The sequence below is a fragment of the Hyaena hyaena genome, unplaced genomic scaffold (genome assembly GCF_003009895.1).
Source record: "Hyaena hyaena isolate Hyena2069 unplaced genomic scaffold, ASM300989v1 scaffold_1032, whole genome shotgun sequence".
NCBI lineage: Eukaryota > Metazoa > Chordata > Mammalia > Carnivora > Hyaenidae > Hyaena > Hyaena hyaena.
The window spans coordinates 426,755-440,998 of record NW_024081665.1 but is presented as its reverse complement, the minus strand read 5'-3'; the positions used below and the strand labels follow the sequence as shown (position 1 = coordinate 440,998).

Below are 14,244 nucleotides of genomic sequence, written 5' to 3'. Positions count from 1 at the left end.
CTGCATGCCAGATTTGTTTTCCTCACAAAGCAAATAAGTAAGCAATTCTTCAGGAGTTTGTTAAAGCTGAAAAAGGCTGATCATAATTTAAGAGGAGATTTATTGCATCATTACAAGGCCAAACAACAATTTTTCTAGGGCTTTTGAAAGGTAAGAGATATAAACTTTAATATAAAAGTGAAGATGTTATCATATTATGTACACAGCAGCTCACAGAATATAAAGAAAAGGCATATGCTGTTAGCCGATGGCTTTCTAACTCCTAATGGTATACTGCATTCAAGTGTTTGGCTCTCTATTTTATGAATTTTAAAACTCAGTGTAAAAATTGTGCCAAACTGAAGTTTTCTAATCAAAATGCAATTAAATATCTATACTGGGTAAACTCACAGTTTACCAAAACTTTCACAAGATGGTGGCCTTCAGTACCAGCAGAAATCAACATAAAACTTAAATTGCATACATGATAAAATTCTGAAAGTTAATTAATATGGACTACTAACAATTTGCAAACCATGAAAGTAAACTTCTTTCTGTTCTATTCATTCTCACCTTATTTTCCATATCTGTTCCTTATAAGGATAATGTATAATCGAACATGTGTTTAATTTAAATGATGATGCCAGTAAAACAGGGTTAAACAGTTGTATACAGAAGAATGTGAGGGAAATGGGGCTTGGAAGACTCCAATATATTTAACAGACTCTGCCAAGCTAATTTAACAAACAAAACAGAATCTGTAACACTGGTCTGTCCACTGAAGTGGCAGTTTAAAGACAAAATCCTCACTTTCAGGATTTCAAGAAACACAATGGCTTTTTATGTAGAATAAATGAGTCTGAAAACACTGAAAAATATGGTTTAGTAAGATGTCCTCTGTGGCAAAATGGAACCAAGCTAGTGGCAGACTGTTAGGGCAGCAATTGCTGCTAAGTCTGAATAGCAAAATCAGTCAATTAGGCAGGCTACTTTGTATTTAGTGATACTCAGGAATTTTGCTTGTGTAGAAAAAAGTCAATGAAAATATTGAGGTATGACTTGTGAACAGTTGAGAAAAAGAAGAAGAAGAAGAAGGGGGGGAGGAGGAGGAAGAGGGGCAGGGGGAGGTAGGGGGGAAGGAGGAGGAGGAAGAAGAAGACACAGACGGGTAAGGGGATCAGAAGGAGGGGAAGGGGGAGAGGGAGAAGGAGGAGGAAGAGAAGAAATAACAACAACAACAGTAATGATTCTGACAAGAAAAAAATCCAAGGAAAAACCTGCTAGTCCAAAAATAAAAAGAGTAGCTCTATACAACCAATGTTGGAGAAAACAAGACATTTTTAAGCTAGTAGAAGTTACTTATACTTCTAAATTCATTCTCAAATCAGTAAAACACGGATGAGCATCCTTCCAACCATAGAATTGCATAACAAGTATTCATTAAAATTACAAAGCAAAAGCCAAAAACAAAACAAAAACAAATAAAAACAAAAACCCTGTGTCATTATTCTCTCACCTAGTAAGAAACAGGTGCTATATGAACACAAGGTGGTATTCAGGTGTTTAGAATTAGTGAACAGAATTTGGGTCGTTTCACTAACTATTCTAAGCTCTGCTTTTTTTGTACTAAATGAAAATGTTCCCCAAAATAATCCGTTAAAAACTCAATTCTCCATTTATTTTAAAATAATTCTCCCCCCAAAAGATGTCGTTTTCTAATTCTTAGGTATATAAATCAAAACTAAAATTAATCTTCCTTTTTTATATATTTGTTATTTATACCTGTGCCACATTCTAAAAGGCTATAATTACTAACTTTTATGTTCTCTGATCACTCAACACAAACCATAAAGGGATGCAGCCTAAAAAAAGCTTTCAGGAGAATGCCAACCTAGAATAAGATATATTCCATTTTTAGCAAATCAGTTAATTCACATATAGGTAATTTAGACTGAAATACGTAGGAGTCTATTCCATTCAGACCCATAAATGTTCTGATTTAAAAAATTTGTTCTGTATATTCAAAATTATACCTATGTATAATTATGCCTATGTTCTCCCTCCCCAAAATGTTTTATATGCTATCCAAGTCATAGAAGAAACAAAGTTGACACTGTACCTATTATGTGACAGTATGTGGAAAGTAGCACTTCCATTACTTTGAAGGATGGTTTCCATGCTTATATATTTTTCAGATAAAATTCCCTGTATACTCATTGAAAATTATTTTCCAGTGGATGCCATATAATTTAATGTTTCTTTAAATGACTCTGAGACACGATAGGTATCCGTAACTTTATCTTTTAGGTCTTCGTCCTTCATGTTAGGCCAACAAATATTTCAACTATAAATATGCTCACCTCCTCGATTTTTGTTCACTTCTCTAACCCTGTGATACACTGGGAAGCCTATCAATGACTGTGAACTAAATAGAAAGATGATCTATTTAGAGGAGGGAGGGGTGTGGTTTGAGTGTGGCAGGTGCTGGAAGTATTGAGATTGAATTCTGAGCTCCTGGCTAGAGCAAGGTTATCCCAACAGTGCTCAGCCAAATACTTACAATGTTCCAGAAACCTACATATGCTTACCAAATACATTTTCAGAAGCATACACATTTTACTATAGGCTTACAAGGAATTCTAATCTAGGCTCTTCTAATTCTGGTGCAATTCGAGATTTTTCTGGAGCAAAGGGGGGGGAACCCTATGTTAGTTCTAAGTCTCTCAACTTGTATAAATGGAGAAAACTTTTGTTCAAGGAACTGACATACACATGTAAGTGAAAAGGAAAGACAGAAAGAAGGGGAGCTATGTATGTGCCTTCATAAAATTAAAGTATGATCTCTACCTTGAATACATGATAAATCAGTAGCACTGATATTCCATCAGTTTCAAGTTTTCTTATTTAGCTACCAATTACCATATTTCACCCAGGAATTTTTATAACAGGCAGAAAAACTGTAGATAAAAATCAAGCTAACCTTTCTTTATTATGTCATCTTAAGAATTTTGAGAAGAAATCCTACATTAATAGAGTGGTTTGCTGATGGTCCGCATTATTTTCCTTAGCTCTATAAACTTCCTAATCCTAAAGGGAATACAGAACCATGATAATTTTCTAGATAAAAATGTATAAATAAATGCAGTCAGGATCAATAATAATTAAAGATAATTGCTAGAGACTAACATTGATGTTAGTAAATTGTTAAAATTTCTAAAAATCTGTTAACTAAGGTTAATTTACTTTGATGAAATAATCATTTAGAAGCATAAAAGGATTAAATGAATAAGAAAGTGACAAAAAGGTACCAAAAAAACAGTTCATTGAAAATTTGTAATTCTCAAAAATTTAGAACTCAATTTAAAAACACTAGGACCTGAGGATGACTTCCATAAAACTTTTGTTTTCAATTGCATGGAATCTGGGGAAGAAAATAAGGACCTTTCTTCCATTTTAAAACCGTTCTGGTTGATTATATTACAAATTCTGAGGGTTAAGAAAAAAATCAAAGAAATCTAAGGTTTAAAGTTTATTTAAATTTACTGTACAAAAATTATAAGTAGAATATATGCAGCAAGAATTTCTAAGTTATTCTTCATTATAAAAATATTGCTATTTAAAAGTAGTATTTTTATGACACATTTTAATTATGTAGAAAATGACTTTAAACTTCCTTAAAGTCTAAAAGAGACCTACAAGATAGTCAACTACAAATTCTGACTAAAGGTGGAAAAATATTCAAAAGTCACAGATGCCTGAAAGGGACTATCAATGTCATAGACTTTATAGACAACAGTTTTCATATTACAGATGAAAGACTGTTGAGTACATGTCCAAAGACACACACACACACACACACACACACACAGTTCTGGTATGTACATTTAGAACTGCCCAGTCAGACCCACATTTGGCCATCCTCCTTCTGTGAGATTTGCAAGCAGTTGTCCACATTCATTCAACAGGAACACACTGCACCAATACAATCAATCTCTTTGCAGCCTTTCTCTCATGTCTCTAACCCATAACAGTGTTCTAATTATAACCACTGTACTCTTTCCTAGCTCGGAGGGAGGCTAGGGGAATTTTGAAAAGAACATTTAATCACTACCATTTGATTCATGAGATGTTCCTCTATCGTATTCTAAGGCTTGTCCAGGGCCCCACTACCTCCCACAAGTCTCCAGTGCAAAAGGGCACTGAGGGACGGCCAGTGGTTAGGAAAGGAAAAGACAGAGAAAGAGGCCAACATAGAGAGAGCAAGCCCTTCTGGCTTCCCACTTCCTGCCATTTTATCTGTAATTTCATTTTTCATTTCTCCTCTTAAACATGGAGTGTGTATGTGTGTGTGTGTGTGTGTGTGTGTTGAATATATGCTGAAAACACAAAGAACATGAAATGAGGTCGGAGTGCTATCTGCAAGCTAAAATTAGGAAATAAGCCAAAAGCAGGTACAAGAAGAAGGAACGAAAATGTCCTCCTATGACTCGCAGCAGTTCTGGCAATGGTTTTGGGACTCAGATCAAAATTCAAGTCCAGAAGAGGAGAGTGTGGACCTAGAATTTTATTTGGACTGTCTATAATTAAACTGTACATTTCTTCTGACTCCATAAGCTTGAACTCCCATCAATACTTGTGTAGAAAAATATGACCAACACCAAGTTTAAAATAATAATTTTTAATGCTGAGATAATCATCCCATAAATATGTTTATTTTAATGACAAGAAAGTACCCTATAGAATGGAATGGAATTTATCTTGTAATGAATTATATGAGGCTTTTATACTATTCAAATGAAAGAACAGCTTTATAAATCCTTGAGGGCCTTTTGTGGAATTTATAATAACTGTGGACAGAATTTGTAACCCTACATGCATATTTCCCCTCCTACTCACCAAACACCCTCAAATCCACCAAATGCCTTTTCCTACTTCTCTTTATCATTTGTTCTTACCTACTGCTGTTTATTTGTGGGTCTTTATGTCCCTTATTTCTTTCTGTTCACACTGTATTCCCCTGAGCACAAGCCACTCTGTACTTTTCAGGAATCATATTAAAAATAAAGCAAAACAAAGAAAACAAAACAACATATCACTACTATTTTTTAAAAGAATGAGAATTCTACTTAAAAAAGTTCTGTACCTATTGGAGAATTACTGTACTTGTGTCGAAGAAAGCAAAGCTAGGCTAAGTAGGAACTGTGCTTTCTTTTTAAAGACATAATGAATCCATCTAAAGAAAAATCACCAACCATTATAGGATCTAGCCCCTAGAGTTCTCGGGAACTCAGTCTTAAACTTTTTTAATATTTTTACTGATAATTTGTATGATATTCAGAAGAACAAGTGTTTATTAGGTATTCATTTGTGGATTTAATTTTTTAAAAGGAAGTGACTATCTCAAGATCAAAACAAAATTGGCTAAGACCAATTGGTAGAAAGAGTCAGTCATACAAAATAAAGTCACATAGAGTCAAATACATAACTACATTTCAGTGCAAGGTATGAAATGAAGACAAGCTAATAAATATATGAAAAAAAAAAAAAACAGGAATCACATGGTCCAGAAATCATTGTGGTTAAAAGATTAACACAAGGTTAGGGTAGGTCAAGAGGATGAACAACTTATTGGTTTTAAAAACAACAATCAATTTTGTTTTTTATTGCATCTGCACTTGCTCACGTTCATATGGGGAAACCAGATAGCACCCAAATTGAGTATCCGCATAAATAGAAAAATTTTAAAGGTAAATACAAAAAGAATATATACGATACATCAGAAGGTGATGACACACCAGTACCTTTCAATAAGTGAAAGTTAAGTGTTGCATAGCTGCTTTTCTAGGAAAGAAAGGTAACTATATGCAATGAATACCAATATGAAGAAATACAATTATGCTGCCATGAGAAAAATGTATCCTTATTTCTACATTTCAAAATATGTGTCCAACAATAATTGCTTTTAAATTTACTTTATGTAAATATAGTTTGACTGGGTGCCTATAATAAATACATAATGGCTTCTGGATAATAAGTTTGTAAACTTTTGAATAATGTATCAAGAAATATTATTTAAATTTTCCCTAACAAGATGTATATCAAGGACAGTTAAGCATTAGTGTTAGATGTATACAAAGGTGTAAGTGAGATTTCCAAATGCTTTAAATCCAATAGTAAATTACAGGGTCCAGAGTTTGAGCCATCAGCCTCAAGTCTCAGGCATTTTTATTAAAACTTTCAACTGGATGATAAATTAGCTTAACGTGAGCAGGCTACTCATTAGTTCCTATAGTCTAGGTTTTTTTTTTTTTTTAAGAAGATAACTAAAATAAATTAAAAATTCAAAAAAAGGAAAAAAATAAAATAAAACTTTAATATGGGGATGAGAAGAGGAAATGAGAAAGAACATTCATATTAAAAGAACTTTCTGTGGCTATATTTATAAAAACGTATATATTTTAAAGAATAACTTCCAATTATACCCTTTAATTTTTATTTAATCTGGCTTTTTTTTTTTATTTCTGAGCAGAAAAAAGACCAACCACTCCAGGCATAAAGTTGGAAGATCTATATTTGAGTATCAAAATAAATTTCAGATTTGCATGGTTGAAGACGGGAAGAGTTGAAATAAAATTTGCTTTCACATAGCGGTGTGTGGTTGGGTCAAAAGGTAGAGCATGTGACTCTTGATCTCAGGGTCCTGAATTCTAGCCTCACATTGGGGGTAGAGATTACTTAAAAAATTGTTTTACTATAAGACAGAGAAGTTTTATAGAAAAACTTTAATCAAAACTTAGAAAATTCAAAAGAAGTATGCATGGAGAATTCATAGTAACAAAGATAAGATAGACATATCCATGTTCTTACTGACTTCCCAAGAACAGAAATTACTTTATAACTATTAAATAATACTAATACTGTTAAATAAGTTGTTATTCAAACAATAAGAAAACAACAGAAAAAATATAAATGAAATTAAATTAGATAATAGGAAGAACATTGACTATAATTATCATTGACGATTATGGTTTTTTGCTGCCTTAAAATTCCAAGTGTTTCTCTACATTAAAAATAAATAACTCTTATATTTAAAATGTCAAGCAAAGGTTAAAAGAGGAAACTAAATATGTGTAATAATGTTTAACAAGAAGACTGCAAAAGACTGGTATCAAAGCATTCTACTTGAGGATTATGGTACAGCTCCCCTTTCAAAATATAGTTACTGTCTTAGGTCACTTCATCTCAGTCCCTATGAGAAAATGAGAGTAACTTGTTAAGGGCAAATCTCCCCTCTAATTTTGTTGAATGTTATTAGTTCCCTAATAAAACAGGACTCCTTTTTAATGAAGTCTAAGGAACTGACAAGAAATATGAGAATTCATTTCAATTACCATGGCTACAGGAAAAATCAACTCAAACAAACTTCACTAATTGGCTGGCTGAAGAGCTGACCAACCCGCCTCACAGAAAGCAGGATATTTCACCATAATTTTGTTTAAATATAAATTGACACCACATGTCAATTATTTTTTACTTCTAGCACTGATACCTTTTAACAAATCATCAGAATTTTTAAAAGAATATTAGGTATATTAATTTAAATAAACTTTGTTTAATCACCTTGTGTTAATATAGCACCCTGCTCCAAATTTGCCAATGCTATATATACACTTAAAAAAAAATTTTTTTTAATCAGAACACTACTTATGGTATATGCGGTACACGGCCTTTGCATAAAAATCATTATCAGCGTCCTGAACCACTGTTAGACTGGATACAACACATTCATTGTACCTTTGTAAAAACAACACACACACACACACACACACACACACACACACACACAGATGCACCACGCACACAAAATGACAAAAAAACTGGTACGTAGATTAATTCTAATTATTCTGGCTTTCGTAAGACAAAATGTCATAAAGCCTAGAAATAAATGTGTTGCCTCCAAAGAGTCTGTTTTAATAAATGACTTTATATATTTGAAAAACTAAAGAACATCAATAAGTGACCTTTAAAGCCTAATATTAAATTTCCAATATCCAATCAACATGGTAAACTATTCTTAGTAAGAATCTAGAAATGTCACATAAACATGAATTCTTTGACAGAGAAGTTTGCACTATATTAACGAGGTGTTCCTATCTTCCAGGTAGGCCTAACATAAAGAGAGAGATTATATATCTTGATCTATTCATACAAACGGGCACATGCAAGTAACACCACAATAAACATGTCTACAAACACAAATGCTTGGCCTAATCCAAACAACTCACTTAATACAACATGCTAAGTTATAGAAAAAAAATCAGTATGCAGATCTTTGAAGTTAAATACAAAGAACATGATTTCAAATTATTGATTCAGTTATCTTAACGAACATGCACATCAAAACCAAGTTGAAAATGTGCCACTGACCTTTGCAAATGCTACTATTTGTTACTGTCCATAGCATAGTAAATATGTGTAATGATGTGCAGTGACTGCACAACTGAGCTATGTTAACTCTAACACTTTACTGAGCAACATGATGAAAAGTAACTCGGGTTAAGATCTTATAAACAAATAATGAAAATGACACAAGAGCCAAACTTTTTAAAAGCACTTTTAACTACAGTGTAAGTGGAGGCTTACACTTTCAGGGTGGAATTGAACTTTCAAAGGCAAAATTTCAACTTAAATATTTATCAGATTTCATTTTATTAATGCTAAGTTCTGAATCTGGCCATGATTCTCTATGCAATCTTAGACAACTTTTATAAAGATTTTATTTGAAGTCATCTTTTTCAATTTATGAACATTTGAAAACTACCTAAGGCAGATACCTGAAAAAGTGTAACTGAAAAAAAAAAGTTGAATTAAATGACACACGGAGAGAGAACTGAGCTTTTTATTCCTCAGTCCCAGGCTCTAACTGGGTGAGTGATTAGGGTGGGCTTCTCTTGTTTGTACTGGTGCCCTCTAAGGACTAGATGGACCTTGCTTTAATAAACACTCCGTGTGCAATCTCTTCTAGCATTTACACTACTAATGGTAAGAAGCAATCTTCTTTAATGGATGCTGAAAAGCTCCAAGTGAAATCTGTAATTGACAAAGGCTTCACAGAAACTGGCAATTAAGAATAAAATTAACAAGAGGCTCGACAGGATAAGCACTCAAGCTTTCACAGAATACTTCTCTAGGAAAATATTTAGTAAAAGTAAAAATATGAAAGAACCAAGTGTTGTTTCTTCCACATTATTAACTGCTTCTCAGGTCACTGTGCGTGTTAAAAAGATGACCACAGAGTTAATGTTAGGGAGTCGAAAGAAATAATCCACCTGCTAACACTCTTAGGAGGAAAAAGAAGAAAAGAGTAAAGAAAAGCCCTAAGTGAAAGTTAAGGGAAGTTCAGCACCGATTTCTTCAGAATAAAAGCTGCTCAGTTTTAGTACCTCAAGATCAGTGGAGTAGTGTATTGACAACATCAAAAACTCTTTAAAGGAGAACAAGGCACTCTACCTCAAGGCTCCAGGAGCCAACACCACTCCGTAAGTGTTCCTAATCCAGAAAGTGATACAAGCACATCCGAATTATAAATATAAATAAAAGCGGGAGAGTGAATGGAAAGGAAAGAGAAGTCAGATGTGCTCTCATGGCCCAATCCTCCCCCTCCCGCCCCCCGCGTGCCCTCAGGGAGGTTTACCTGTGTGACAGGTTAGACTAAAAGCCTGGGGATCCGTGTCAGGTGAGCTAATTTCCGCCTTGGAGGGTTGGCGGGAGCCGGTGGGGAAGGGGCGGGTAACACTTACTTTCAGCAGCTTACAGCGGATCTGCGCGGAGACCATGTGGCTGTTGCGCAGGTTGCCCACCCGGAACATGAGCGTGAGTTTTCCGTCCCTCATGGAGATCACCGCGTGCTCGCTAAACATCAGGGTCTCCGCGCGCTTCTTGGGCTGGGACATCTTGATGAACATGCAGCCGATGAGGAAGGCGTCCACGATGGAGCCGAGGATGGACTGGAAGAGGAAGAGGATGATGCCCTCGGGGCACTTGTCGGTGATGTAGCGGTAGCCATAGCCGATGGTGGCCTCGGTCTCGATGAAGAAGAGGAAGGCGGAGGGGAAGTTGTAGACATTGGCCACGCAGGGCGTGTAGTTGCCAACGTGGGCTTTGTTCAGGTCGCCCCGAGTGTAGGCGATCACCCACCACATGGACGCCATGAAGAGCCAGGCCACGGTGTAGGTGAGGATGAAGATGAAGAGGTTCCAGCGCCACTTGAGGTCCACCAGGGTGGTGAAGAGGTCCGAGAGGTAGCGGCTCGTCTCGCTGCCCAGGTTGCCGTGCTGCACATTGCACCGGCCGTTCTTGTCCACGAACCGCTGCCGCTTCTTCTTGGGCACAAGCTGCTGCTGCGGCCCCTGGCCCGGCCCCTGGGGCTGCAAGCCCGACCCGCTGGACGAGGTGGTCACTACCTGGTAATCGTCCCCAAATTTCCTTCGGAGTGCAGACATAATACGGAGGGGCGAGCCAGATTCAAACGCGAAGCGAAGGCGCAGGGGCCGAGCGCTGCAAACCAGCACCAACGAGGAGGTGGGGGCGGGGGAGACAGGGGGGACAAAAGCGAGCGCGCCCGGGGTGGGGGGCGCACCCGGCAGGTAGCGGTGCTCTCCGCCCCCCTGCGGACTCCTCTCCTCCCCTGGGACAGAGGCTTTCTCTCCGAGCTGAGCCTTAAAACAACAAAGTGTTCTCGCGCACTCAAGGCAGGGGGGATGCGAGGACCAGGAACCCGAGCGGAATTTTGCCTCCAAGGTTTTCGAGGCTTCTCTTTTCTTCCCCCCCCATCGGCATCCCGGGCCACCTCTTGCCTTGCCACGGCCCTCTTGACTATGCTGCAGCACTCCCAAACTGACTTTTAAAATTAACGAGTCGACAGGCGAGTCCCACCCCACCTGCCAACTCGCCAGGCTGCCGAAACTGCGCTACCTGCTCGGACCAGACCCTCCCCCCCCTCCCCGCCGCTACCCGATCGCCCGCCCCCCGGAACAGCTCCCGGCTCCCTCCCCCCCCCGCCACTCCCGCCTCCTATCTTTTGGCCAAAATCCCGCCCAGAGGCATGTCTGCCGGGCACTGGTGCAACCCCCCCCCCCCCACCCACGCCCTCCGGGCTCCGAGTCCCCCGCTCCGGACTCCAGAGATGCGCCCGCCAGGCGTCCGCCGGCCGCAGAGTTTCCGCGGGCGCCCCCAGGGCCCTCCGGCGGACTCTCCGAGGCCCCCAGGCCGCCCCCGCGCTCAGCGGAGACGCCGCGGTGCGCGCACCCCGAGCACTCACCCGCCGGGAGAGGGCAGGAGGCGGCGCAGCGGGCGGCAGCGGCAGCCTGGCCTCGCGCTCCGCGCTCACGGCTGATTTCCTCGCCCCCACTTTTCCTGGTGTACCGCGGTGGGCACTGATACAGGTTCCCGAAGCTCTGTGCCTCCCTGAGGGCACCGCGCTGCCCCCACCAGAAGGATCCTGGAGCGCCCGCGCGGACTGACTTGGGCGCGGGACTTGAGGGTTCCTTGGCGCTGTGCTCTCTTAGCAGGGGACGGCGGTGCTGCTGTAAGGGGTTCGAGCCTGGAGCTGCTGGTCAGACGTTCAGGTTAAATACTAGCGCCGCTTCAGCTTTTCTGTTGCTTCACAGTGCTTCCTTTGCCTCTCCCCTCCTCGGTCCCCCTCTCCCCGTGCGCGCCGCGGTGGCTCCGGGTGGTGGATGCGAGGCGCGAGCAGGGGCGGCGGGAGAGCGGTGTCTGTGCTGGTGCGTGTGATCAGCTGCAGAGCCGCGCCAGCCCCGCCTGTCCCTGCCTTCCCCCGCTGTTCCACCAGCCTGAATTGCACCTCCGCGCCTCAGTTGAGCCCGCAGTGTCTGACAGCTCAGGAAAAAGCGAACCCCTCCAATGAGGAGCAACTAAATCCGCTCCCAACCGCCAGCCAACTCTCCTTCCTCGCCCCCATCCCCACCCCGCATCAAGTCGGAAAGCCCCCAGCAAGCAGCAAATGCTGCACTCTCAAAGAAGTAACAATAGTCGCTGTAACTAGGGCGCTCATTTCAACCGATGCGTGGATTTGGACATGCACCATAAACAGAACCCAACCGGCTTCACAATAAAGATGTTCAAGAGTTGCAAGTAGCAAGGGGGGGGGGAGGGGGCTCCGAACGGGAACGGAAAGGACGGGAGACACTGATAGGAAAACTCACAATACTCCCTGAAAATTGAAAATGGTTCTATTAGAAATGCTTAGTATGTCCACAGTTAATGCGTGGTTGTAATGGAGGGAAGAAAGCTGGATTTTAAAGCCCCAGGCCTGGCAGTTAACTTAATGAGGGGCAAAGCGAGGAAATCATTAATATAGCGCCCATGTTATGCACCACGTTTCATGTTTGTTTTAAAATGTCATTATATCTTATGACATATTCCACTTAGCCCCCAGATACATAAAATTGATTTTGTTGGAAAATCATCAAATCATGGTGTTATAAAAGCAAAGGGATGCTGTAAGACTCCCATGCAAATGAAAATTAGCACATAATCATTCAACCAGTTCTCTGCCAATAGGTACTCTCTTCTACCTCTCTAGCCCTAAACCCTAGTGCAGGTAAACCTTGCACCGTGTCAGCCTTAAGTAGAGAACTCTCCTTGTCCTTTGGTCTTTCATTGTCATTTGTCATCTATCCCGAGTTACAGAGTGTTCTCCAGCAGGCTCTCTGATAAGAGGTCAGTAACTCTGTTATTCTTTAGGATTACATAAGAAGTGACAGTGACACTGTGGGATGTGGAAACTGCTGTGGGTCTGCAATCATGAGACCTGATGTGAATCCTGGCCTTGCCAAACTGTGTGACCTTGAGCAAGTAGCTAAACATCATTGAGCCTCAATCTTCTGCTCTGGAAAACCTGGGAGTTTTAACATTTTCCCAATGTTGGTATGAAAAATATAAACTATTTTTGCTGTGAAGGATGTTAGATACTGGGCTGTAAAGTTGCAACAAGGCCAAGAGATTAGGAATGAGTTTTGGGGGTGGGCCCCGTGCTGTTGTTAACACATAGATTCTTTTCTCATTTGTGAAATGCTCTCCTTCTAAGTGTCTATGCCCTTGCCAGGCTGGCTGCTTCACCTCCTGAAACCTACAAAGGTACGATCCCCATGCTTGCACCTTTACCGTGTCTGTTCCCTCTTCCTGGAGTGTTCTTCCCCTGCTGTTCCATGTTGCTGGCTCCTTCAGTGATTCAGCTGTCAACATGAATGTATCCTCCTGAGGGAGGTCTTAGCTGCTTCTCAGGTACCCCCATCATATCAGCTTGATTCATCTTCATTTTACTTGTATTTTCCTAGCCAATGTTTTCTTCAGTTGTCTGTTTCTCTCCCTGCTCCTTCACGGTTCTGGCATGTAAACTCTACAAGAGCAAGAATTTTGTCTGTCTTGTTCACTGCTACATCCCGGACACCCAGGACACCACCTGTCACATACTAGGCCACCATAAATATTTGTTGGATCAACAACACGTACCAAACTGCATCACTAGAAACTCCACATACATTGACCCTCTGTGAGTAATACAGAACTAAAAGTCATCGCTAGACCAATTATATGACTTAATATAAAAGAATGTGTCAGTTTTTAAAAAAAATTTTTAATGTTTTATTTATTTCTAGGAGAGAGAGAGAGAGAGACAGCGTGAGCAGGGGAGGTTCAGAGAGAGATGGAGTTACAGACTCTGAAACAGGCTCCAGGCTCTGAGCTGGCAGTCAGCACAGAGCCCGACGCGGGGCTCGAACCCATGAACCGCAAGATCATGACCTAAGCGAAAGTCGGATGCTTAACTGACTAACCCACCCAGGAGCCCCAAGAATGTGTCAGTTTTTAAAAAGTGATACATTCTGTGCTTGTTAGCTTTAGAACTGATATTCAATGAGTTGCCAAATCGCTTTGATTTTACTTCTGCAATAGCTCTCATGATTTCCTCTCTCTTTAAAAAAAAAAATTCTACTTTCTTCAAATCCCCATTTCATTTTAAGCCCAAATCACAAGATTCTTTTGCCTTCAGTCTTTTACTCCTTCAAACTGTCCTATACAATATTACCAGATCTATATCCTTAGAACCATAAGCTTAGCAGTGGAATGGAAACCAAAGAGTTCTGTGATTATTACATTTCCAAACTTCTATGCATTCCCACTTTTCAAAAACCACTTCTCTATGAAGAACCTTTGCCATTTTCCAACAACCAAATTTATAAACAA

The 14,244-nt window shown here is 40.0% G+C and overlaps 1 protein-coding gene across 1 annotated transcript in view; it reads right to left on the bottom strand.

Annotated features, from left to right (window-relative positions):
• The window catches only part of KCNJ3 (potassium inwardly rectifying channel subfamily J member 3), a 144,596-nt gene extending 134,115 nt beyond the window's left edge, over window positions 1-10,481 (bottom strand). Inside the window, exon 1 of the mRNA XM_039221942.1 lies at window positions 9,780-10,481. Within this exon, the coding sequence (XP_039077873.1) occupies window positions 9,780-10,481 (702 nt within the window). The remainder of the gene's footprint in view (window positions 1-9,779) is intronic.
• Window positions 10,482-14,244: the final 3,763 nt, after the last annotated feature.